At 43.7% G+C, this 24,725-nt stretch overlaps 3 protein-coding genes across 5 annotated transcripts; 1 reads left to right on the top strand and 2 right to left on the bottom strand.

The window, feature by feature from the left end:
• On the top strand, positions 1,561-6,091 carry LOC8054693 (pentatricopeptide repeat-containing protein At2g13600). 2 transcript variants are annotated; one of them, XM_002457643.2, is made up of 4 exons: positions 1,561-3,731; positions 3,872-3,932; positions 4,259-4,332; positions 5,087-6,091. In XM_002457643.2, the coding sequence occupies exon 1, from the start codon at positions 1,857-1,859 to the stop codon at positions 3,549-3,551; it is 1,695 nt and encodes a 564-aa protein (XP_002457688.1). In that variant the 5' UTR covers positions 1,561-1,856; the 3' UTR covers positions 3,552-3,731; positions 3,872-3,932; positions 4,259-4,332; positions 5,087-6,091. The 2 variants fall into 2 exon arrangements, with proteins under 2 accessions (XP_002457688.1, XP_021313377.1); XM_021457702.1 differs by having other exon boundaries at positions 1,561-3,932.
• On the bottom strand, positions 4,720-7,406 carry LOC8054692 (auxin-responsive protein IAA4). 2 transcript variants are annotated; one of them, XM_021457703.1, is made up of 5 exons: positions 7,018-7,406; positions 5,669-5,871; positions 5,198-5,309; positions 5,096-5,111; positions 4,720-4,972 (listed from the first exon to the last, which is right to left on the bottom strand). In XM_021457703.1, the coding sequence occupies exons 1-5, from the start codon at positions 7,227-7,229 to the stop codon at positions 4,943-4,945; spliced, it is 573 nt and encodes a 190-aa protein (XP_021313378.1). In that variant the 5' UTR covers positions 7,230-7,406; the 3' UTR covers positions 4,720-4,942. The 2 variants fall into 2 exon arrangements, with proteins under 2 accessions (XP_021313378.1, XP_002455485.1); XM_002455440.2 differs by having other exon boundaries at positions 4,720-5,111; positions 7,018-7,397.
• Positions 15,566-22,045, bottom strand: LOC8078135 (protoporphyrinogen oxidase, chloroplastic). Its single transcript, XM_002455439.2, has 9 exons — positions 21,614-22,045; positions 21,333-21,518; positions 21,156-21,240; positions 20,909-21,056; positions 20,751-20,831; positions 19,658-19,829; positions 16,730-16,889; positions 16,468-16,571; positions 15,566-16,219 (listed from the first exon to the last, which is right to left on the bottom strand). The coding sequence occupies exons 1-9, from the start codon at positions 21,986-21,988 to the stop codon at positions 15,920-15,922; spliced, it is 1,611 nt and encodes a 536-aa protein (XP_002455484.1). The 5' UTR covers positions 21,989-22,045; the 3' UTR covers positions 15,566-15,919.

The following is a 24,725-nucleotide window of genomic DNA, read 5'->3' as shown; positions in this document are numbered from 1 at the left end:
TCCTTATCTACCAATCTATATAGATCCTTGTCAAGAAATGATTTCCTCCTCTCTATTTTTAATTGCAATGACACATCATCTTTTCCTTAGGCCATCCTTAGTGGGGATTTTATGACCTAGTTTTCAACGCATCTATATTTTAGAAAAGTGTAGAAGAGTTTTATCCCCCATGAAACTCTTTCTGCTCCCATGAAATACTTTTCACCTCTCTCTTTATTAATACAGTGCCACATCAGCATATTTAATGTCTATAAAATTCTGATGAAACACCACTAAGACTGACCTTCGTTGGCATTTTAGTTAATGAACATGGAAAAAATGTTGTTTTGGGGTTGGGAATGCACTAATCAACGGGATAGACATCAATCTCTTCTCCTCAGTAGAGGGCATTAAGCTAAAATAAAGGGGAAAAACTTCCAATCAACCATACGAGGCGGTATCATCGAGTCTAGGCCATCAAAAGATAGCGACTGTCCACCTAAAAAATCATAAAGGAAGTTGTGCCACTCTTTCATTTGTTTATATCATTATTACCATATCTCACACACTCTCTCTCAAAAAAAAAATCGCCATATCTCACAATCTCAGGTTCGGTGGCACCAAAAGCCTTGACCAATCAACGCCTCCGGCTGGTCTTCTTTTTTTCTTTTTTCTTTTCTTGAGTTGGCACTACAGAGAGCGGAACGTTCCCATGAGCCCATGGGACAGCGGCCCATCGTGCCCATGCCGCAGGTACAAAATAAAGGAAAAAGTCTACTTTAGCTTCTCAACTTTTACGAAAGTCTGATTTTTATCTCTGAACTCTAAAACCAGACAAAATACATCCCTCAACTTTTAAACCGTGCACATTACATCCTTGACCTGGTTTTGAAAACGGTTTTACCTTTTTCTTTTTATTTATTTTGGCTGAATTTTTTTGAAAAATCACAGTAAATCACATAAAAATCATAAAATAGAAAACTCAATTTTGTTGGACTTCAGATTAGTACATCTATACATTGAATATATAATATAGTATGTTCTAGTACAAATTTTTTTGATGCATCTTTAGATCTATGTTTTTCTGTAATTAATTAGACTAATTATAGCTATATTTTCTATGGTCTAACTGTGATGAAATTTATATGGTGAGCTAATTATTCTATTTTTGAGTTATAGTAAAAATTTTATACTCATTGAATCATGTATCACTTAGTTATAGATTTATTTAGGTTTATGCTTGTTAAATTATAATAAATCTATAACTAAGTTATACATGATCTAATGAGTATGATTTTTTACCATAGTTTAAACATATGATAATTAGTCTAACATAAAAAATTCACCACAATTGGACCATACAAACTATAGCTATGAATTATTCTAATTAATTATAGAAAAAACAGTTCTAAAGCTACAATAAAAATTTTGTACTAAAGCACACTATATTATATGTTTACTATGTAGATCTACTTATCTGGAGTCCAGCAAAATCAGATTTACTATTTTATGAATTTTATGTGATTTACTATAATTTTACAAATATTCAGCCAAAATAAATAAAAATGAAAAAGACAAAACAGCCTTCAAAACCGCTCATAACCATGTCAGGGACGTAATATGCATGGTTTCAAAAATTGAGGGATGTATTTTACCCGGTTTTAAAGTTCAGGGATGAAAAACAGACTTTTGCGAAAGTTGAGAACCTAAATGGACTTCTTCCCGAAATAAAACAAAGCATTTCTCTCGCAAAAGGCCCACGCCTCGAGGAGTCGCAGCCCACCACGGTGAACGGGGAGGCCCGCACCGATGACAGGAAACCAACACTCCAACAGTAGTGCAGCTCGTCGCTGCACACCTGACGCCGCCGAGCCCGCATGAGCACGGGAGGCGGCGGCGGCTTCCGCGAGCTGACGGCCCTCTTCTCCGCGCTGCGCCGCGCGCGCCTCCAACACCCCGCTCACGCCGCGCAGCTCCACGCCCGCGTCCTCGTCTCTGCTGGCACGCGCCCTCACCCGCACCCGGTCCTCCTCGCGCAGCTCGTCTCCCTCTACGCCGCCGCGGGCCGCCTCGCCGACGCGCTCCGCGCCTTCCGCGCCCACCTACCCAGCGCCAACCCCCGCACCTACGCCGTCCTCGTCTCCGCCCTCGCGCGGCCGCACCCGGGCCTCGCATTCTCCCTCTTCTCGGGCTCGCGCCGCCAGCTCCGCCCCAGCCCCCATGTCATCTCCGCCGTGCTCGCGGCATGCGCCGGCCTCCAGCCTCTCTGCGGGCGCCAGGTCCACGCGTGCGCGGCCAAGGTCGTACCGCCCGGCGACGTCTTCGTCTACACCGGGATGGTCGACGCGTACGCCAAGGTCGGGGACATGGAGTCATCCAGGAAGGTGTTCGATGAAATGCCGAGCCGGGGTGCCGCGTCGTGGAACGCGCTCCTTGTTGGTTACGCCAGGAACAAGATGTGCCTCGAAACGATGTCGGTGTTCAGGGCGTTGGCAGCACAGGGGCGGGAGGTGTCTCTGGATCAGGTGAGCGTGTCGAGTGTGCTCAGCGCTTGCACTGTGGCAGGGGCCCTGGACTTTGGTCGCCAGGTACATGCGTGCGCTGCCAAGGTGGGGCTGGAGCTGAGCGCGGTTTGTGTCAGCAACGCTCTTCTTGACATGTACACCAGGTGTGGATGCTCACGAGAATCTTTAGCTCTGCTAAATGCTGTGGGTTGCAGGGATGTTGTCACCTGGAACATCATCATTCGTGGTTGCATTCATGACAATCGCTTCATGGAAGCTTGTGTGCTGTTCCGGTCCATGGTCAGGACCGGTACCTTGCCCGATGATGTGGCTTTCGCTACTGTATTGCAGGCATCAGCATGTATGTCGGCATGGGCCATAGGAGCAAGCATGCATGCCTCTGTCGTAAAGACGGGGTTCTTGGACAGTGATGGCGTTGCTAGCTCGCTAATCACCATGTATTCTAAATGTGGCTGCTTGGACGATGCACACCAAGCATTTGTGGGGGCAAAAGATCATTTGCATGTATTGTCCTGGACGGCCATGATAACTGCACTGCAGCAGCATGGACATGGAATGCAGGCAATCGATGTATTCGAGAATATGCTAGAGAATGGCATTCCTCCGGACCACATCACATTTGTTAGTGTTCTCTCTTCCTGTAGCCACAGCGGACTTGTTGAGCAAGGACGCAAGTACTTCGATTCAATGACTCAAGTTCATAGGATCACACCATGGAATGAGCATTATGCGTGCATGGTTGACATGTTTGGGCGAGCAGGCCTTCTAACTGAGGCAAAGCGATTCATTAACCAGATGAGACCTAAGCCAGATGCATCAGTCCTTGGGGCACTCCTTTCGGCTTGCATAAACTGCAGGGACCTTGAGATGGCTAAGGAGGTTGCCAACAAGCTGTTTGTGATTGAGCCAGGTAATACCGGGAACTATGTCCTGCTTGCTAATATCTATGCATCACATGGAAGATTGGAGGAGGCAAAGGAGGTGCGGAGATGGATGATGTTTCAGGAGTTAAGGAAGGAAAAGGGATGCAGCTTAATCAACAATTGAGAACCAAATCTGTACCTTATGAATACTTGAGGTTTCTATTGTCTCAAGGATGACGGCTGCACTAGTCAAACAGAAAAGCTCGCTGCCCGTTTGATACACATGCAGTTAAGGCAATAAAGCCTATAGGTGTTTCTGCATACTCAAGGTTCATGAGAGCATCCCAGCAGTGAAATCTGAAAGGTATGACTCATTCAAACCATATGTGGAGAAGTTTAATTCCTTGTTAGTGAGAGCAGAAGACACAAAATGCAGAACAATTGTACTACTAACATGTGGTCAATACATGTATTCCTTAACCACTGCTACATGCTGAACTACAGAGCAAAGGATCGGAGGCGTGTTTGGACTGCATTCTTTTGGCTGTCAGATGAGTGCCTCAGGGTCAGGTTAAGGTTCCAAGTTGTAGCTTTCTTCCACATTAAGCCTTGTTTCGATGCACTTGTATCCACTTCAATCCAAGTTTTAAAGTCCACCCCAATCTACTTCAGCACGTGGATTGAGTTAGAAACAAGTGTATCTAAACAAGGCCTGTTTCAGCTTCCTATTCTTTTCTATGTGGCTACTCGTTGCATGTGTGGTAGAAATAAAGGGATATGAAGTGTGACAGTGTGTAGATGTTTATTTAGGCTTTGTGTCTCCATTTCTCTAGATTTTACTAAAGTGAAATTACATAGTTCTGGATATACATGGTATCTTTTTTCAAGCAGGGAGCAGGAGCAGGGCCATGCCTTTGTCAATGGACTTGGACACATGGATATACAAGAGCACAGAGACTATATACGTATGTTCTTCCACTACTTTTTACTTATTAACATGTGCAGTTATCTATTTATATCTGGCATCCTCGTTTTAGTCATAATAAATTTTATTAAAAAATTGAGTAATGAATGCATGGTATCTTTTTTCGTCTCTAACAGTTAATAAAGCCAGAGATCAAGCTATCCCTGAACCCAAGCTCAAAATAGCAGTACAATTTTGCTCCACTCATTTTATTAAAGGATAAATACAAAATGAGAATTATGTGGTTTAACAAAAGGGAAAATAACGTTCAAAAAAAGAAAAGGGAAAATATCTCTCTTTCACTTGGTGCACTGCAGCAAGAGATTACTACTGATTAGTTTTCTGTAATCCTTATAACACCATGTTATCGTTATTTTAACTGTAGCACTATAAAGAAGAAAAGGTCTGCATATGCTCCTTACTTGCACGAAGATATATATCTTGAAATTTATAATATTCATCATGCAAGTTGTCTGTTCTTTAACAAATAACCATGGTATTTACAAGGCAGTGAAAGAAACAGAAAAGGAAACATAAAATACCAAAATTTAATTTTCTTGCGAAGATAGCAAGGTTGACTTTTCTTCAGTCGTCCAGTGTACTGTACACGGTTAGTATGGCCTCAGCGTCACATGTCCACTCTGTTCAGCAAAACCTTTCTTAATGAACCTATATATAAAAAGAAGAAAGAAATATAGAGTCCACCGCATGAATAAGCTTGCTAACTAGCATTTATCTGTTCTTGCAATCCTCAGTTTCCTTACACTTCCAAGGAAGAGCCTGCCGGAACAATGGACAGAGACAAGATTAGCTAACAGTAAATGAAATGCATGCAAGTGAATCATTTAAGCGGAGAAGAAACATACTCCCACGGTACATCCCCAACCATCATCCAGTCTCCATCCTGGTCTTCATAGGTGAGAACATGTGCAGCCTTCTCGTGAGGAGCTCTTTGATGGTACTCCATAACATCAGCATCTAATCATATCACATATTGATTATAGAGCGACCGGCAAGCATTGCAATACAATATAATGACATAACAAGATGTGACATCCTGTCTTGAAGTTTATCTATCCAATTTAAAGTGTGAGGCAGGAATTCCTCCAAAAATTAAATAATTCAAATTTGTGGTCTAGTGCTAGTGGCTAGAATCCCAATAAAACTTCAAGACATGATGTTGAATTAAAATTCATTCTATAGTTCAATTATGTGGGTATATCCATTTTTGCATCCATCAAATGGCTTAGTTGGTTTGGCATTTTCCTTTTTTTCGTTTTTTTGGTTTCCTATCCTTAAAACTCTGTGATAATGAACTTAGCTACGTGCATACTTACAAGTGATAGAGGCCTTGAACATGTGGCGGAGTTTGGCTAGGAGGCTGTCGTACCCATCCAGCAAGAGCAAGTCCAGCTTCCGACCGATTGGAACGCCTTCCATGTACACCTTCACGAACAATGTGCTCCGTCGGCGTGCCGAGGCTGTCAAGGCGCTTCTAAGGAACGGTTTGATCGGGGGCCAATCCGGGAGTACTTGGTTCCTGCCCATCATCCGTTCGTGTTGAAAGTCTTATTAATAAATGTAGATGACGTGCACAAGGGAACCAATTGGATGGAGAGTACTGTTGGGATATTAATCGGGGATGCTGTATATTATAGAGATATGATAGCGACAATACAAATATGAAAGTTGTTGTGAAGATATCAATGATCAATTAAGGCTAAGAGTATACTCTTAAAAATACTAAAATTTCTGGCTCAGTGAAAAATCTGATTCTTTTATGGCTCTCCTTTGTACATTAATTTGTTGTAGTATGATCAAGTATTATTTTTTGGGTAGTACGACCAAGTAATATATCAAGTTTGATTGAAAATTGAAGGAAGCTATGCCCTCGAGAAAAATGAGGGGGAAATGTTGCAAGATTAAAAAAATAAACCACAATACTCAATTCAAGACAGTTTGTTTCACATGTCAGAATTCAGATCACAGTAATTGTGAAAATAATCAAAGATCTGTTATAGGCATGTGGAAATAACAAGAAATTAAATACAAACGAATCTTTAGATGCATGCAAAATGTATGTCGGCATGAGCTCATAGTGGCTCACGTAGGCCTTGTTTAGTTTCCAAAAAATTTTACAAAATTTTGCAGATTCTCCATCACATCGAATCTTTAGATGCATGCACGGAGTATTAAATATAGATGAAAATAAAAACTAATTGCACAGTTTGGTCGAAATTGACGAGACGAATCTTTTGAGCCTAGTTAGTCCATGATTGGATAATTTTTGTTAAATACAAACGAAAGTGCTACAGTGTCGATTTTGTAAAAAATTTTGGAACTAAACAAGGCCGTACATGATCCATGTGGGTGGGAAGAGATCAAAAGATGAACAGGAAGAACCAGATACTAATCTCTAATTCACCATGCACATGCGCACAGAATTGATCTCCAACAGATAAATGGTGTGGTGCAGATTCATCTAATTAAGGCGAGTAATCAATTGAATTTTTTTAAAAAAAAAAGACGAAAAGAGATATAATCGGCCGGAATCAGCCATGCATCTTCCCAGTTAATTTGTTCCATTCTGTAATTCGCTGATATCATCTAACACGTACGAAGCGAGTTAATTAAGAATGGAGAGAAAAGATAGTTGTGGGTGAAGATATATATATAGAATCCAAACCTTGGCGTAGAAGGGATGCTCCTCTTGCTCTCCGCTACCAGGAGGGACGAGGACGCCGGCGACAGGCTGAGCCCTAGCTGGAGGTCGGTGCTGAGGTCGTCCCTCCTCGCCGCCGGCCGGCAGCCCGACGACGTGGTGGAGAGCACCGGGTGCGTGCTGCTATCCATGGACGACGACGGAGACCGGCCGCTGCTGTCCTTGCACTCCGCCATGCTGCCTGCGCGTGGTAGCTGGCTAGCTATAGCTAGTTTTTAGAAATGGAGAAGGCTGGGGGCGTGGAGTGAATCTAGCACCAACTCGTGAAATCGGAACGGAAGAAAGGAGAAGGAAAGGGAGAGCAGGAGAGCTGTGTATATATAGCAGGCGATGAGAGCTGAGTGGCTGACAAAAGCCAAAGGAGGGTTGAGCTAAAAGTATATGCGCGTATAGTGGAGATCAGAGTTGTGTGTCGAAGAATATTTGCCCTTCTTTTTGTATATATGCTTTGTAGTAGTAGTATAAATAAATAAAGATATATAAAAGGCTTCTTTTTGTATGTGATAGTTGGCGGACGGATCGACACAACTGGTTAGCTGATCAGATTAAGGTGAGAGTGAGACACATGCATGTAGAGGATTCCTCTTTTTTTTCTCTCATTTTACACGAGCCCATTCCATTTTGATATATAAACGATGTGTGCTCTTTACGCTTCTCACTCATCGCATATATATGCGACACAAACACAAAGTTGTGAATTATATATATATATATATATATATATTAGCTGGTAATCTGTTATATATAATAATAAGTTCAAAACAACAATCAAAGAAGAGAACATTGTAACGAGAAAAAACAATGATATCATGCACCCTCCGGGCTCTCCATGACAGCGGACGTGTTGGGTTGGTACGGGGTGCACTCGAGCGCGCCGGGATGCGATGGATGCGCGGCCACCACCACCACCCAAAATCCTCTCCTTGTGTGACAGAGAGAGCGCCCGGCGCGCGGGCCCCTCCGTGCATCATCGATCCCCACACACACACCAACAACGCATTGGCACCGATCATGCCCGCGCGCCAAGCCATGGATGGACCTGCCGCTCGCTCGCAGTCCACTGACACGTACGCGCGCAATCATGCGCGCACGCTCGCTCGAGCTACTACCAGCGGGATAATAATCCCGCCGGTCATGATCAATGCGTGATGCGATCAGTTCCGGCTTGTCCTGGGCACACACACACACACACATGTTGCTGTACTACACACGCATGCATGCATGCATGGCCGGCCCGGCACATGAGTTATTGCGGAGAGGGCCGGCATGGCGTGCAGTGGAGACCAAGCGAGAGCCGAGATACGATCAGCCAGGCAGCAGCAGCCAGTGTCCACCACTCGATCGTACCGGGTCGTCCCCTGCTCCCTGGCTAGCCTGCTGGCTCCCTGCCACTGCTGCCATCGACGTGCGGCCGGCACGGTGGTGGGCGCGGCGCCGATCGTCAACGCACGCACGGGCGGCGCGCGCGGCCGGGTACGTACGTACGCGCGCGCTGGTCATAAAGACGGGGACCTAATCCACCGGCCGGAGGCGCGACACGGGTCGGTGTTGACGCCCGCGCGAGCGCTGCCGCGGCGCAGGGCGACAGCCCGGGGACACAGCCCCGCCCGCCGAAAGCGACGCCGCCCCTGTCTCTCTCTCTCGCTCTCGCTCTCGGTACCATCGGCGCTCGCTAGCTGTTCGGTGATCGCCCCGCGCCGCGCGGGCGGGAATCGTCCGCGGAACCGCAGGGAGTTCTTCTCGCTAGAAACGAACGTGCGTGTCGCCGGGCGTCCTGTCTCGATGTCACGGCGGGCGGGCGGATTGGTCTCGACCCCCGGCGGGCGGGCGGCCGGGCGGGCACGTCATCGCGACGGATCCGGGAACGAACGCTACCCCGACCGGTCAGACAAGTCGCCTTTCACGCCATCGATGGAGCGCGGGGGGTCGTTGTTTTCCATGGAATCCAATTTGCCGAGACCGCAGGGCCGGGGTGACCGCGACGGCGACGCGCCAACTTTTTTTTTCCACTGCCGTCCGTCTGGTCAGACGATGGCGAGTGATGTTCAGAGAGCTATAGCTGCTTGTTTTGCTTGCCATCGACTTCTGCTTCTTCTGCAGGGACCATATAACTGTTAAGCTAGGCTGTACACTGAACAAGGCCTGAAGAACATTTTTCCATTAGTTTTTTTTTTCCATCAAGTTGCCACGTGCTTGTTCTACACCCACTTATATTCCAAAAATAAATAAATAAAAGCGTGTCTTTGCTGAAGTAAACATTCAGAAAAAAAAAAGAAGTTATCGACGGGAGGACAGATTCTTCTGAAGCCGAAAGGGAGAACCGGGTACACCGTACACATTTGCACCGTGGAAAATTAGTTGAGACGATCTACTTTTCTATAATACAAAAAAAAGAGAGAGAGATTTGCCTCGAATTTTATAGGGAACATGAGGTTTCTTAGGAATCTTGCGATGTTCTTTGAGAATTCCATGTTTATTATCAGTCTTTGGCCTGTTGAATCAGTCTTCCGGTGAAATCATGGAATTGATTTCCAGCTTTTCAACATAATAAACATGGAATTCTTTTTTAATGTAAACTAGCAGCACTTGGAATTCTTTTTTCGATAGCATTTTAATTTTCGTTGCCTTCTTTTCCATGGATCAGTTTCCTTTTTGTAGTTATTATTAATGTAATGTTTCTTCACATATAGGATAATATATGTGAAAACTGAGGAGTAAAACTGAGAAGTCTCCCTTCATTTAGACGTTTTCGCCCTCCAGCACGGCGATATTCATCTGATGTCGCCTTGTTCGGTTCCCAAAAGATTTTGATTATTTTCGTTTTTATTTAGCAAATATTATCCAATCATGGACTAACTAAGTTTAAAAGATTCATTTCGTGATTTACAGGCAAACTATGCAATTAGTTTTTGTTTTCATCTATATTTAATGCTATATACATGTGCCGCAAGATTTGATGTGACGGAAAATCTTAAAAAAAAATAGTTTTTGGGGTGAACTAAACAGGCCCAAGCAACCAAAACTAGTTCCACACGATTGCCGGCCAAACGTGTTGATTGCACACCTAATTTCTTGCAATCAACCAAACATTCAGTTTGCACGCTCCGTTGGGTTTGGGTGAAAAAAGGACGAAACGTTCCTGAGAAGGGAGGGGACACGGCGGACACCACTTCACCTACACGCTTTTTACCCTTTTATTGGCACGTCTACGCTCTTGTGCTCCTCATCTGCGCCGGCAAGATGCAAATCTCAGACACCTCTGCTTCCTCCTGCAGCGGAGCAGCCAACCGGGATCGTCGATATCATGATGATGGTAGGCGTAGGCAGCATGCAGTGTAGTGCAGTGTGTGACAGGTAATTGTTGCACTGGTGTTATTGCATCTGTAGTGCACTGTTGGCCAGGCAAGGGAAGCAAACATGGAAAAGGTGTCCTACCGTACTGATGAAGTATGGATGCAATAATAATCCTTGTCTGCTGAAATAAGGGATTGGCTTTTAAGGGGGTCTTTTTTGTAATATATATGATTTTTTTTTCTAATTTCCTACGTTATTTCGTAGAAAAAAACTAATACCAGTGAAATTTCTGTAAAGTTCATGTGAAATTCCTGCGTTTCAAATAAAGAAGGCTTTTAATCTTGGTGCTTTATACAACCTTCATTATGTGAAGAGTAATATTTTGGTTTTGTCATAATAATTCAGAACAATCTTATATTTGATCAAGTTTATAAATAATATTATCAGCATTTATGACAGCAAATGGACTTATTATAAATATATATATATTTCAAAAAAATAAATATATTAATGTTCATTTAGCTAGCGTCATAGATATTGATACTTATTCATATAAATTTAGTTAAAACTTAAGACAAATGAATCTTCAGCAACTCTATACTACCTCCAGTCGAAATACATGATTTCTTTTGTACATTGACACTCAAAAGGGTATCCTATATCTAATATATATCAAAGAAAATAAAGACTAGTAGATGGATGGCGATCACAAGTAATCTTTGTGACGGTGCACCCTAATCTTAGTGAATTGTGACGGTGCACCTTCGGGGCTTGTTGGGTTGCTCTGGATTGAGTCACTGGAATGATTTCAGTTAAAATTTATTCATTAATTTGTATAGTTTTGAAAAGCTAGCTGGTTCAAATCCAGGGTATGAGGGTAACTGAACGTGGCCGTCTAACTGATGAGCTAGGTACTCCTGAATCCTGATCAGTCCAGGACATCGGCCCCTCTGACTCTGAAACTAATGCAACATATACCGGAGAAATCAACCACCAAGGTCGATCTCATGTATGCATGTATCCTCGTGCCTGTCACGTGCTGATCCAGTTTAGTCTACTCTGCAAGCAACTGATCCCATCGAAGCGATTGCTATGATGCCATTAATGATGGTTATTCGTTTAATTATCAATCCATTTTATTATTATGCTTTGCTTGAGGGGTTTGCATTGTCTATCGTTTTCTTTTGTTTTGTTTTTGGATAAGTGGTCTGTCTATCGCTGAAGGAGACAAGAGACAAAGCATAAAGCAGCAGGCAGCGAGGCAACCAGGCCGGCCTTTTGTGCGATGGAAGATTGCGAAGCGAGCTAGGCCTTGTTTAGTTCCTAAAAAATTTTGCAAAATTTTCCAGATTCTCTGTCACATCAAATTTTTAGATGTATGCATGGAGTATTAAATATGGACGAAAATAAAAACTAATTACACAGTTTGGTCGAAATTGACGAGACGAATCTTTTGAGCCTAGTTAGTTCATGATTGGACAATATTTATCAAATACAAACAAAATTGATACTATTCACATTTTGCAGCATTCTGGAAGCGATGAAAGCAGGGGGTACGACGCTAGCTGCAGTTGCAGATGTGCACGGGCTTTGTGCGGACAGGAGGCGCATTGTTTTATATCGCGACACCGACCTTTAGCAGGCATCAGAGACACAACAGCTACGCTGCCTGCTGAACTCAACGTGGGAGAAAACTGCAGCATGCCCATGCATCATGTCGATCATCCGATGAATTCAGCGTGGGAGAAAATGGAGAAATTTGCAAGGACAAATAGAGTTATACTGTTTTGATTTTTTTAAAAAAAATAGTGAAGAGATCAAATTCAACGGAGCCCGTTCACTTGTCTGAAACTAAAGTATTGGTCGCTGATTTGTTACGAGAGAAAAACACTGCTGAATGACTAGTAGATTCGGCAGATAAGTTCAAACTAATAGAGCCTGAGTGGAGCTTATAGGAGTCATTCGAGGATGGAAACATACAAAGAATAATTTTTATTAGAATATATATCTATAAATAAGAATTTAGAGAGTAGGTTTAAAAAGAATGGTTTTTTGACTGGAAGTTTTAAAAGAATGGTTGAAGTTGGCACTCAGTCACTTGTCAAATTAAAAGAGAAACAAACTATACTACCGGAGTACTACACCGCACGGGCGCATGGCCATGTCGTGCCTTGGCCGTTTGCAAAGTCCTAGGAACTCTAGAGCCCGGCACCAGCAGAGCAAATCTCTAGACGGGGACAGACAGGGAGGCACGGCTAGCGACTAGTGTCTGTATGCTTCCGTTCCGTGTCATCGCCCGGCACTACCCGCCGATCTGCATCATCCATCCTCAAATCAGCAGTTACATCTGTTCTTGTTCAGTCATTGTTGTGAACTGAATAATGTATTCAGAGCAATCGATTTGACATGGTTCTTCCTTGTCTTTCTCCACAGCTTTGTTTGTTTGTTCCTTCCTCGCGATGACTGAAACTGAGTATTCAGGGCAATCGATTTGACATCGTTCATCCTTCTTCTCTTTCCCCACAGCTTTGCTTGTTCCCCACCACAGCTTTTGTTTGTTGAAGTGTGGAATAAGCACGACAGAATTCCAAAAGCATTTCTCCTGGGCTACGAGCCTAGCAGGAGATTTTTGTGTCCTCCGCCTGTCCTGTCCTGTCCACATGTGTCCATGACACGTTCTTCTCTGCGCTAGCTTTATGTGCGACGCAAGCTAGTCGCACACCTGAGCGAGCCGTGTGCGCGTTTCACGTATCGGTGTCGCTGCCGTTCGCCACCACCTCCGAATTCCTCGTTACTCGACAATGTGATGATGAATTGATGACTCGAGACATCATCAGCAGCAGCAGCAGCTACAATCGCTGCTTCATATACTACCGGTCAAAAGTTGGGAAATGCAGAAAAGCTAAGCGTCTCTACTTTGCTTATAAACAAAAACATAATAACAATCAAAAGATGTTTATCTTTGTCAAAGCACCTAGGACGGACACCGAGAGTCGTAGTAATAAACTAAGCCAAATCCTGGTCCTCAAAACACCTGACCAACAAACAACTCGATCGCCCCTTGACTTGCCTCACACGAAATAATTGTTAAAATTTTAAAGGCGCACTATAATCTTTCAACGATTTTAAATAAGGCTATGATTAGGACAGATGACAACTAGTGCTCACCCTGTCTACCTGCATAAATCACACCTGATCGTTAGCCTATAACCGTTCGCTTGAGCTTATCTGCTGAATATCAGTCATTCAGCAACGTTTTCCCCTCATAACAAATTAGCAATCCAATTTGGTAATGATTCGTGATTTCTGTAAAACGCCTTCGACTTTTCTGTTTTTTACTGAAAAACAATTTCTCCTACAAAATATTTGGTTTTCGGAGAAGCAATGCCGAAAATTAAGCATGGGTACTTGTTCTTTTCACAGACTAAATCTGAAGTACATTCGCGTATAGTTGTCCTATACAATTCTGACCTTTGTGCCCCATTCTACGTGAAGTTAGGCCACTCTTATAATTTCGAGGACCCTACTCCCCCCTTTGAAGCTTCATCAGTTCAGGGCCTACATTTTGTGTGCTGTGCAGGGTGCAACCAACACTGTCTGCCTTGTTCTTGCCTTCGTTCGGAGGGCTAAAAATTCAGCACTGCTACTGTGTGTGCTACGAGCACACCACAATCAGGCCTTGTTTAGTTGGCAAATTTTTTCGTTTTTGGCACTGTAGCACTTTCGTTTTTATTTGACAAACATTGTCCAATCATATAGTAACTAGGCTTAAAAGATACATCTCACAAATTACAGTTAAACTGTGCAATTAGTTTTTATTTTCGTATATATTTAATGCTCCATGCATGCGACCAAAGATTCGATGTGACATGGAATCTTGAAAATTTTTGCGAACTAAACAAGGCCTCAGCTGTTTTGTTAGAACCAAAAAGGCTAGAAAGCTCCATGACAGCCATGCTTGCACACACGCCAAGGAATGTGTTGGAGTGGAGCGTGAACACTAATGATTGTGCCCTTGTCTGGCGCTGGTCGCCGGATCCCCGGCCTGGCCCCTCGCTCCATGCCACGGTCTCTCCTCTTCACCACAGAAAGACAGACGATGCAGCTTAGGTGCAGCCAAGGGTAGAAACCGGCTACGACAAAGGAAGGAGGCGGCAGCCAGGCAGGGCTCCCTCATCCTCCGTGATCTGCCGGCCATGGTTTCTTGTGCATTGAATCACTCGTCAACTGCGTTGTTGTTGCCTCGACAGTGTGCAGCCAGGCCAGGGTTTGCGCTCTCGAGTAGGTGTGTGTTCACTTTGTCATCCTAATTTTCTAGGTGCTCAAAGTGAGTGACCGCAGTAGTACAACCGTAATATAATCCTCCTTCAAGCTGAAGATTCTGCTACTGGATTAGTATTCTATAGTACACACTAGTATACATCCAAATACAAGGGTCGTGCTACCTCAATCTCTTTTTTTTTTCAAAAAAAAGTATTGACTGTCTTTACTATGATGAAACGTCAGTAATCAGTTGTATTTTATTATCAAACGGCAGTTTAATAAATCATATATACGGGTAATTTATATGCCTTGACAGTACAGTGGGGATTTTAGAGCATATATTAATGCACCCCCTCCGCCTCCCTTGTGTTCCATATCTAGAAGAGACCACAATATTGAAGAGGACAACTACATTTGTGTGCTATGCAATCTAAATCTAGAAGAGACCACATATCATCTGTTTTCTGAATGCCCCATTCAGTACTAGGCGTTGGAATTTTATTGGGATCTCTTGGGATCATGTCATCAACTTCTTTGATACAATCCAGAAAGCAAAAGCAGAATGTCAACATCAATTCTTTATGGAAGTCTTCACTAGTGCAACATGGGAGATATGGAAACAAAGAAATAAATAAATCTTCAGAGGAAATCAAGCTTCCTTTCAGTCTTGGAAAACATGTTTTGTACATAATATAAAGCACACCTTCACAGATTTAATTCCTAGACTCAGCCTGCTGTGAAGTTTTCTAGTTTTACCCTTGGGGGTTTTTTTTGAGCCATTTACCCTTGATTGGGTTTGTTGTACAGCTTTGCTAACTCTTTTATATGTTAATATATATACTACCACAGTAGGGGGTTTCCCCTACTGTATTCCCTCAAATAAATATGTTCCATATCAAATAGTAGTAGCAATTAGTATTACTCAGAGTAAAAACATTGACAAGATTCGCATGTCTACTCACAAAGTTTTTTATTCACGCAGAAGCAAGATAATCATCCAAGGCAATCTCAGTTGCACATTCTGTTAGCTCTTGCAGAATAGTATCTGATTTTGTTGATACTTACAGTAAAACGTTACATAAGTCTGCACAGCTCTCATAAACGAATGCAAAATAAAAATTCTTTTGCAGGGCAGTGAACACAACAATCTCCTACAGAACTAAAATCTAACTAATTACTGACAGGAAAAAAAAACAGAAGTGCAATTTACAAAATAAGAATGAAAAATACTCGTAATGCCTTTTACTACTCCTGGTCTCACCTCATCTATGCAACATAACAATTAACAAGCAGCGCTCCACTTCTTCCATCACTTGTAGGCATACTTGGTCAAGAAGTCATATATTTGTGCGGCACTCTCATATGCGCCCTCAATGCATCTGCCCAGGGCAACTCCTGCAACATAGTTCCCTCCTAGGAACAGCCCATCATAGCCACCTTGGTCCAGGGCAGATTTTGCGACCTCCAGAAGATCAAGATGTCCTACCAGGAACTGAGGTATGGCTTGTGGCCAAACTCGGACACCAAGGACTAAAGGGTCCACTGCTGTAGAATTTATAAGCATTTTTCGGAGGTCACGGTCAACTGCTTCTACCAGCTCACTTTCAGTCTGAAAATGAGATGGGATCATAAACATACAGCCAATAATAGGCAACCAAATAAAGACTATTTAAATCATACTACATAACTAGCAGCTCAAATTTTCCATAATTTGAGTGCAGTTAGTGTTTATAGTGATAATTAAAGAACATATTATTGGTACTAAAAGTTCTATTCACAAAGAAGGGCACAAAAAAGATATATAAACACATCATAATCATAAAAACATGGCAATAGCTTTGGCAGAGTATTGCTAACCTTGGAAACAATTCCTGTGTTTGTAGCACCTCCTATGTAGTTTAGAAGTAACACCCTACCAGCAGGAGCACGATTTGGAAAGAGTGATGAGCTGTATATTGTTCCTACAAAAGGATATTACCAATAATACTGTTATACCACTATCTCTATCTTGGATTAAACCCAAAAATAAAATAAAGTTAATGCTAGAATAAAAGCAAGCTGGAAAAGAAAGAAACTTATAATGTTTGGAGCTTTAAGATTTGGCCATTGCAAGAAATACCTAATGTCTCAACTCCTTGACTACGTGGATGCAACTGGCCAAAACCCTGGAGTTCCCCATCAATTAAGCATTCTTTTCTAATTGCTTCCTTTGGATACGAAACCGTTACAGCAGCAACTGGTGGATAATAGAATCTTGATAGAGCATCTGCAGCATCACCCTGCAGAGGGTAATGACAAAGTTCATGCTCAAATGAGGAAGAATACCAACAGATCCTAGTAACATGTCAATGATACTCCCTCAGTCCATCAATGTAAGACATATTTTCTAGGAGATTTGACCATTAATATCCATAACACTATATTGTTAATTGCTACAAAGTCAGCACTACCTTAAAAGCGTTTTGAACACAAATCTATTGAAGAAACTTTTGTTCAATAAACACAAATGTAGTTTCACTAAGGGCACCCACAACAATATAGTAAGCAAGCTCTCTATACCGGAGTCCATGTACGACACAGTCAAAAATACAAATTACCTGTCCAACAGTCTATCTATAACACAATTTTCAAAGTTCAAGTTGGGTCATATGTGTATTTTTTTCATATGCCTGCCTAGGTCCAGGCCCTTCTAAGCTGACCTCCGCTAGGCTCCACCACCCTGCTCCAACCTGGCTGTGGGTTGTGCATCGCCACCTCCATCGAGCGCCTCCACGTCGCCGTCCGTCATGCCTCCACTCCGCCAACCGCCATGCCTCTGCCTCTGCCTCGCCTTTGCCCCCACCCCCGGCCACTGTGCCTCCCCTCACTAGCTGTCATGCCTCCACCTCCCCCTCCAGGGCCAGCCCTGCCGCACTCTCCCTCCTCATCCACCATGCTGGCCGCTGCCCTTGTCTTCCCCACACACACACCGGCTACGTGACGAGCTCACCTATGTGTGTGCTGACGGGGCCAGAACCGAACAGGGCACAAGCTTGCCCGTGATGCTTCAGCTGGGAGGAGCTTGCCTGCACACCACCAGCAGCATATGTGCCGGGCCCCACCTGTCGGCGACGATAACACGTGTGAGCCATGCTTGTCGCTGCCCACACTGGTGGACACGCTCGCACCCGTGCATGGCTGGAGGCCAAGCTCAACCCCACGTAGCAGCGGTGACCGAAACCCACGCCAGCAGCCAGGCCATGCTTGCAACGCCCCATTGTATGGAACTTGTGGAAGGAGAGGAATAGGAGGATCTTCGACAACGCCCATAAAACGGTCCAGCAGGTGGCCTTCTTGACAAAAGAGGATATACTGCAACATTGCAGGGCTGTGTCCTTTGATGGGTAAATCCCCTTAAGGGTGGTACATATCTTTCCTTTCCAGGCCTTACGACAGTAGTGTTGGCACCAGGGGTGCCTCCTGTAGTCCTGCCTTTTATTTCAAAACAAAAAAAAAATCCTCTCCTCTCTTCCTAGGTGAACATCTTATATTGGTCAAAACTTGCAAGCTATACTCTTTTCAAACTAGATCTTACATTGATGGACAGAGTACTTGAGTAGTAACCAACTAGGTTGCCATGCCACATAGAGTAAGGAATTTAAATGTCGCCAGTAGCTAGCAATAACTATAATGGGTCAACTGGCACCATCATTTTAAATATTGTATGAACTTCACTAGTTAGTTCAGATTTTATTTTTCAGTTCAAATCTGCATGTCAATGTGATTTAACTAAACTGTTCAGTTATTTTTCCAGCCCCACCAGGAACTGTCTAGGTCTAGTTAGTTCCAGAGTTTTTCTACAGCTTATTTTCGGGACCTTGAGGATAATGGCATGGGTACTCCTCGCAAGACATTCTATGGAACATGGTCCTATACTCATATGGACAAACAAATAAGTGTCTTTACAGCCATATACAGAATATAGTCAAAGAAAAAGGATTGGGATTGGATGTAAGCTATTGTAGCTGACGTTTTACCATCCTCTGAAGGACTTGGACCAAATTGAACTGGATAGAAGGCAATGTAATATAGATAGTATCATAGTAAACCATATAGGGGGAAAAGGATATCGAGATTATTGAAGCATCACAGCAACAACCTATCAACAATGCACTTAGAGCACCATCCCAACCAATGGTTGGGTCTCCTTGATAATTAGTCTGTCCTGGTACTATTTCTTCTCTCTGTTTTCTTTTTTAATCATAATAATTATCTAGGTGGAAATTGTTCTCTTAAGATGATTAATTGTACGAACTGATCACTGAGGCCATTTTATAAGGAACACGGTATAAATTTAAGAGCATAAAAATTTTCTTGTATATTTGAATTGTCATTTTAAAGCCTACAAATATTGACAGCATAAGAAATGGTCCAGTCCACTTCAATTAGTCTGTTCATAAAATCTTCTCTAGTTCTATCCAAGCTCAGTATTTACTCAATCCCTGGGGGATTGACCTCCCTCGAGGTATATCACATAAGGAAGAAATTTCCTGCAGGGTCAAGAAAAGGCCCCAAAAGCTAGCTGCCCAGGACGTGCCTGCAGCACATATATCTCTGTAGACAGTTACACAGCTAGGGACCTTTTTTCGTGCAACCCAGGATTTGAGCCCCGGTCTGCCGGTGGGCAGCCTCCCAACCAAAGGACCTCCACCACACTATTGACATGTTTGCAAGCTCAGCATTTACTATCATCATTATTAGTACGAAAAACAAAAACCATAGCTTTCCGCAATTTTTTTCAGACAAATGATCCACTTGGAAGATAACAACACTACAACAGTCATTTAGATGTCAATGAAGACAAGGTTTAGAATTTTGCTAGCCTTGCAGTAGTTTAGTAAATGTCAATGGAGATGTTGACCACAGAATGGCAGAAATCATCAACCACTTAACAAGTGCAAACCCCACCCCTGACTGGTCATTTTCCAAAAAAACGTTATTTTAGGGTATCAAGAAGCTAAAATACTCCAGTTTATGAAAACATGAAAATTGATTATTCTATACTTACTGAAAGTGGACGCAAAATGTCGCTAGCAACATATGATGGAATGGTCATGATAACACTTTTAGCCTGCACCAAAACAACCCCTTCTGGTGTTTCATACTCCAAAACATACCCCTTGCCATCTGATTTTGTAATGCTCGTGAGTTTCCATGATAGTTTGACTTTACTACCCAAGCTGTAAATGAAGAAATGTACAGAATTAAATAAAGGTGAGTAATGAATAGAGTAATCCTTGATCAGAGATCTAATATTACAATTGTTACTAGTTTGCAACCAAGTCGCAATGAACATGCACACTAACATGCTCTATAAACCATGCTTCATGGAATTTCTATGTATGGCCTTCAGCTGTACATTTGGTATTTTCAAATGACAACATGGAGCTATCCACCTATATTGTACTAACAGCATAAATAAGGATGGAAAGAATGACAATGCCTTAGTTAGTATCAACATTGTGCAAATGGTAGGTGCACATTCCCCATCCATGTATATGAAATAAAGACCTTCAACTGTATATTTGGTATTTTTAAATGACAACATGGAGCAATCCACCTATATTGTACTAACAGCATAAATAAGGATGAAAGGATGACAATGCACTAGTTAGTATCAAAATTGTGCAAAGAGTAGGTGCGCATTCCCCATCCATGTATATGAAATGAAGAGTTATAACACGACATTGTATGATAGTGTCCGAATTACGCAAACAAGTTTGACCTAAGGCATCAATCTATCTGAACAGTCCACATGCCTCATATCCGTAACTGATTTGCTACATGAATAAATATCTACATACTGGAGCACCTACCAATATTAAAAGCAGAAAGGATTCTTCCGTCAATCATATTTTACCCTCGTGCACCTATGACCCGGATTTACAACCCATGCTAATACAAGTTAGAACAGCATGCATCTAGCCACGTTATTACGGAGTCAGATTCAAAGACATATTGGAAAGATGACACAATCGTTGCATATATATATATATATATCTGAGCTGCAAGTCGTCCAAGCGACAACGTAACAAGATGTACATTTCATTGCAACACATGGACATGTTTGTTAGTAAATATACAAAACAATAAGAACAAACCTGGATGTGATGGCATTTGGAAGCATGGCAAGACCCTTCCTGAAAGATGCAACTGTCTGCCCTTTTGGCTTCGGAAGGCGGCTAAAAGAGGTTAAAACAAATCAATATGACAGAACAGCCAATTAGTGGAATAAAAAGAAAATGAATCAGTCTCTTACGGATCCCTCGGTGGTTTTGGATTCTTGCCTCTCTCCTGAATCGTCTTGATGGTTCCACCAATAATACTACCTCCAGCTTCTTCTAACCGCCACACCTTCCCAAATGCAGCCTTCATACTGAGCTTGGAAGGATCACCAGCATAGACACCTTAGGTTTACATAGAAATTGTTAAATTCTTAATATAATCGGCTAACAGCTGCAAGTAGCAGATCAGAACAAACAGCAATAGCACACTGCAATACGCACCTGAGCAGAAAGGCTCAATTAGGCGCTCAAAGACCTCAGCACCGAGGTTGCGGCGCACAAACTCCTCCACTGACTCCTCGCGGCCCTGAAACCTTCGCCGGAAACGCTCAGCCCCATTGGCAATAGAACAATCAAAACGTACAAGATTTAAGAATGCGGCATGGGGAGAGCACGAACTGGAGGAGGCGGGCGGATGCCAAGCGCGCCGAGACCGGCCCTGAGCTTGCCAGGGATGCTCATGAGATCGAAGAACGGGAGGTCGGCGGGCTTGGATGGCACGGGCCTCAGCTTCCCCTCCCACAGCACGAACCGCGGCGCGTTGGGATCCCCAAAAACCAGGTCATCCTTCAGCCCGCTGTCCACCTGCGCGCGCGCATACAATCCATTGAGCATTTCAATTTCACGCCACCGCAAGAGTCTGATCAGAAGACGCCGGGGCGCCAGCGAGATGTGCGTACGGCCATGGAGAGAACGGGGTCGGATGGCTGGAAGCTGTTGGGACCCTCCTCCCAGAGGTACCCTTCCTCGGGGCGCTCGACGGTGGTGATGTTGCCGCCGGGTCGGGCGCGGGCCTCCGTGACAAGCACCTCCCCGACGCCGTGCCGCGTGGCCAGCGCCTGCGCGGTGCAGAGGCCACTGATCCCGCCGCCCACCACGACGCAGTCCGCGGACAGCCGCGCGCCGGTGGAGGCCGGTGCCTCGGCCGCGCCGCCCGCCACAGCGGCGCAGCGCACGCGGAGTCCGCGACGGCGGAGCCTCGCAGGCCTTCGGGTCCCGTTGAGTAGCGGCGCGGCCGCCGATGCAGCGGTGGCCATGGCGGCGGCGGCGACCATATCCCTGCGAGCTGCGAGCAGCGCGTGTGCGGCGGAGTGTGGATGACGCGACGAGATGTGGGTAGTGCGGTTGGGCTTGGAGTTAGGGATGGCCCACTGGGACGGCGCAGGTGGGCTGGGATGGGAATCGCATTCCCGTGCGTCATTGGTTACGTGGATATCCAATCCCTGTCAAAGTCTGCACAAGATACACTTCTGCTGACGGGTGACGGGGGCCTTCTGCGCTCTTGAACTTAGGCCTGGTTGCAGGCCGAATTTGAGGCCCAGGGTCAATTGCAGCAAAAATATTTCTGTGGAAAAAAAAAACTATATACATCTCTATGAACCCGGATATCATAATTCATGACCCGGTCAACCCATCATCTCTCAAATCGTTTAAATTAACTATCTATGGCGTTTTTGGATGTACAATCATTATCCGCCTCAGTCCATATATGTTGAGGTGGATTGAGGTGTAAGTTAGTTTAGTTTCTAAGACACACTTGGGCCTTGTGTGGATGTAGTCGGATTTACATCAATCCACATGTGTTGAGGTGGATTAGAGTGGAACTTGAACTAAATTTCACCCCAATCCACACCAACACATATGGATTGAAATGAATACGATAGCATCCAAACAAGACCTAGATTGTTACACATACGAGTGTAGCCAAACAAACCTATATCGAGATAGAAATGGTTTCCAAGGAAATTTCACCATTTTTGTACTTAGAGAAATCTGATAAACCTTGGTAAGGTCTTTTAACCAAAAAAACATCTCTAATCCTATAAAATTCTAAGAAAAAACTAAATTGGGACAAAAAAAACAAATAAAATATTTAGAACTTCTCAATGTATCCCTAAAAGTTTCCAATATATATATATATTTAGCTCTAAAAACTGAAAATATCCTAAAAACATGGTAAATTTGTTAAAACATCGCAATGTCTAAACATGTCTCTACAACTTTTTGCAATAAAAACATTATGCATCTAGCATGAATCCATAACATAAATGCATTCATTACTAAATATATGTTTTTATTCTTGCTAAATGCATGCCATATTTTCATTGCGGGAAGTTTTAAAAAACATTTACCATCAACTGAAAATGTTTTGGGAATTTTCTCATTTCCTTTATTGATAAATCAATTTGAAGCTTTGGGATATTTTAAGAGCTTTGAATATTGTTGTGTGTACCAATCCATCTCTAGGATTTTTTTTCAGAAATTTTAGAATCTTACATGCATCATTTATGGTTGAAGAACCTTATTTGGTATTTTATCAGCTTTATTTTAACAATGAAAATGATGAAACTGCCTTGAAATTAGGTCTAACCCATTAGGGATGTTATTTAATTAATTTTGAGAGCTGAGGGGGTGACAAGACGTCAGGTTTCGAAGTTTAAAGAGAAAAACTAGACCACAACAACTAAAAAGACTAAAAGTAAGACTACCAAATGCTACGACATTTTTTGGGTCGCTTCTGTGTCCCCTCTATGCGAAACAATCGATGTCACAACAGGTGGAAGGGTGGAAATTAAAATAAAAAATAAGAAAGGATTTCTGATGCAAATTTACAATAGAGAATAATATATAATCAGGGATGTGGAAGGGTGTGAAATGAAATAAAGAAAAAGAAAGGATTCCTGATATAAAATTTCATCTACCAAACAAAAATCTCGGTCCCTCGTAAAGGAAACAAAATTAATCGCACACACTAATGGAAAGAAAAAAAATTGCAGCACCCTCGACCATCCTCGCCGTCGACCATCCTGGAACGTCGCCCTCGCGGCCTCACCTGACCTTACCCTCGACCATCCTCGCTTCCTGCTGACGAGCAGAAGAAGACATCCGGAACAACTGCATCGTCCGCCATGCCCAGAGCAAGATGACGCTCCTGGATCCCGCCGCAACGTCGCTTGTGGGATCGGCGGTGACAGCAGGTACATGAAGATCAATGGTGACAACAGGTATTATTACACGATTAATAAAGTCTATAGGCTGTAAATCTGCAAGAGGTTAGGGTCGACCCTCCTGTGAGCTCGATCCGCTTCTAAAATTAACCCATGGAGCGAAGCGGGTCGACCCCATACGAACGAGGGGCAACTAGGTTGCGACCCCCATCGAACCACGGGTCGCTCCTCTTGTCCGTTGAGCCGTGCGCTATCACTTCTCTACTCCAATTCGCGTGGGGTCATGGCGTCGCAACATGTAGCTCCCCACTCGAGATAGAGACGCAGCTACCGTTGCACGCAGCATCATCGAGCAGGGGCCTCGACGGTGATGCCATGGAGGAAGAGCACTGAGCAAGGACGGGTCGCCGCCGCTGCAGCCGTCAGGAAGCGGCGCCGCCGCTGCCGTAGACCACGGCGTCCAACCACCTGTGCCACATGAATGCTGACGGTGGTCGGTGGTGTGGCTTGCGGTGGCCAGCGGGTGCCTGCATAACAGATAGTGTCGATCATGCGGACGGAGGTGATATATCATGCAGCCTAAAAAAATTCAGACTAAATACATAACATGTTTGTTTAGTCCAATAATAAGCAATTAAAAGCTAGTATGATTGGAGCACATGCTAGTTGAAGCTGGATCTCGAGTACGACTGCAGAAGCAAATTTACACATTCGCCGGTTCGATCCTAGAGGCACCGCGGGTCATTAACGTCGGGCAAGAACGGTTTGGAGGTTCGACCCTGACCCTGGCGTTGGCCAGGACGGTTTGGAGGTTCGGGTGTAGGGGCGCTCCGACCCGGCCCCT

This window comes from Sorghum bicolor, chromosome 3 (genome assembly GCF_000003195.3).
Source record: "Sorghum bicolor cultivar BTx623 chromosome 3, Sorghum_bicolor_NCBIv3, whole genome shotgun sequence".
NCBI lineage: Eukaryota > Viridiplantae > Streptophyta > Magnoliopsida > Poales > Poaceae > Sorghum > Sorghum bicolor.
The sequence above is the reverse complement of the archived record's forward strand: the minus strand, read 5'-3'. Positions and strand labels throughout refer to the sequence as shown.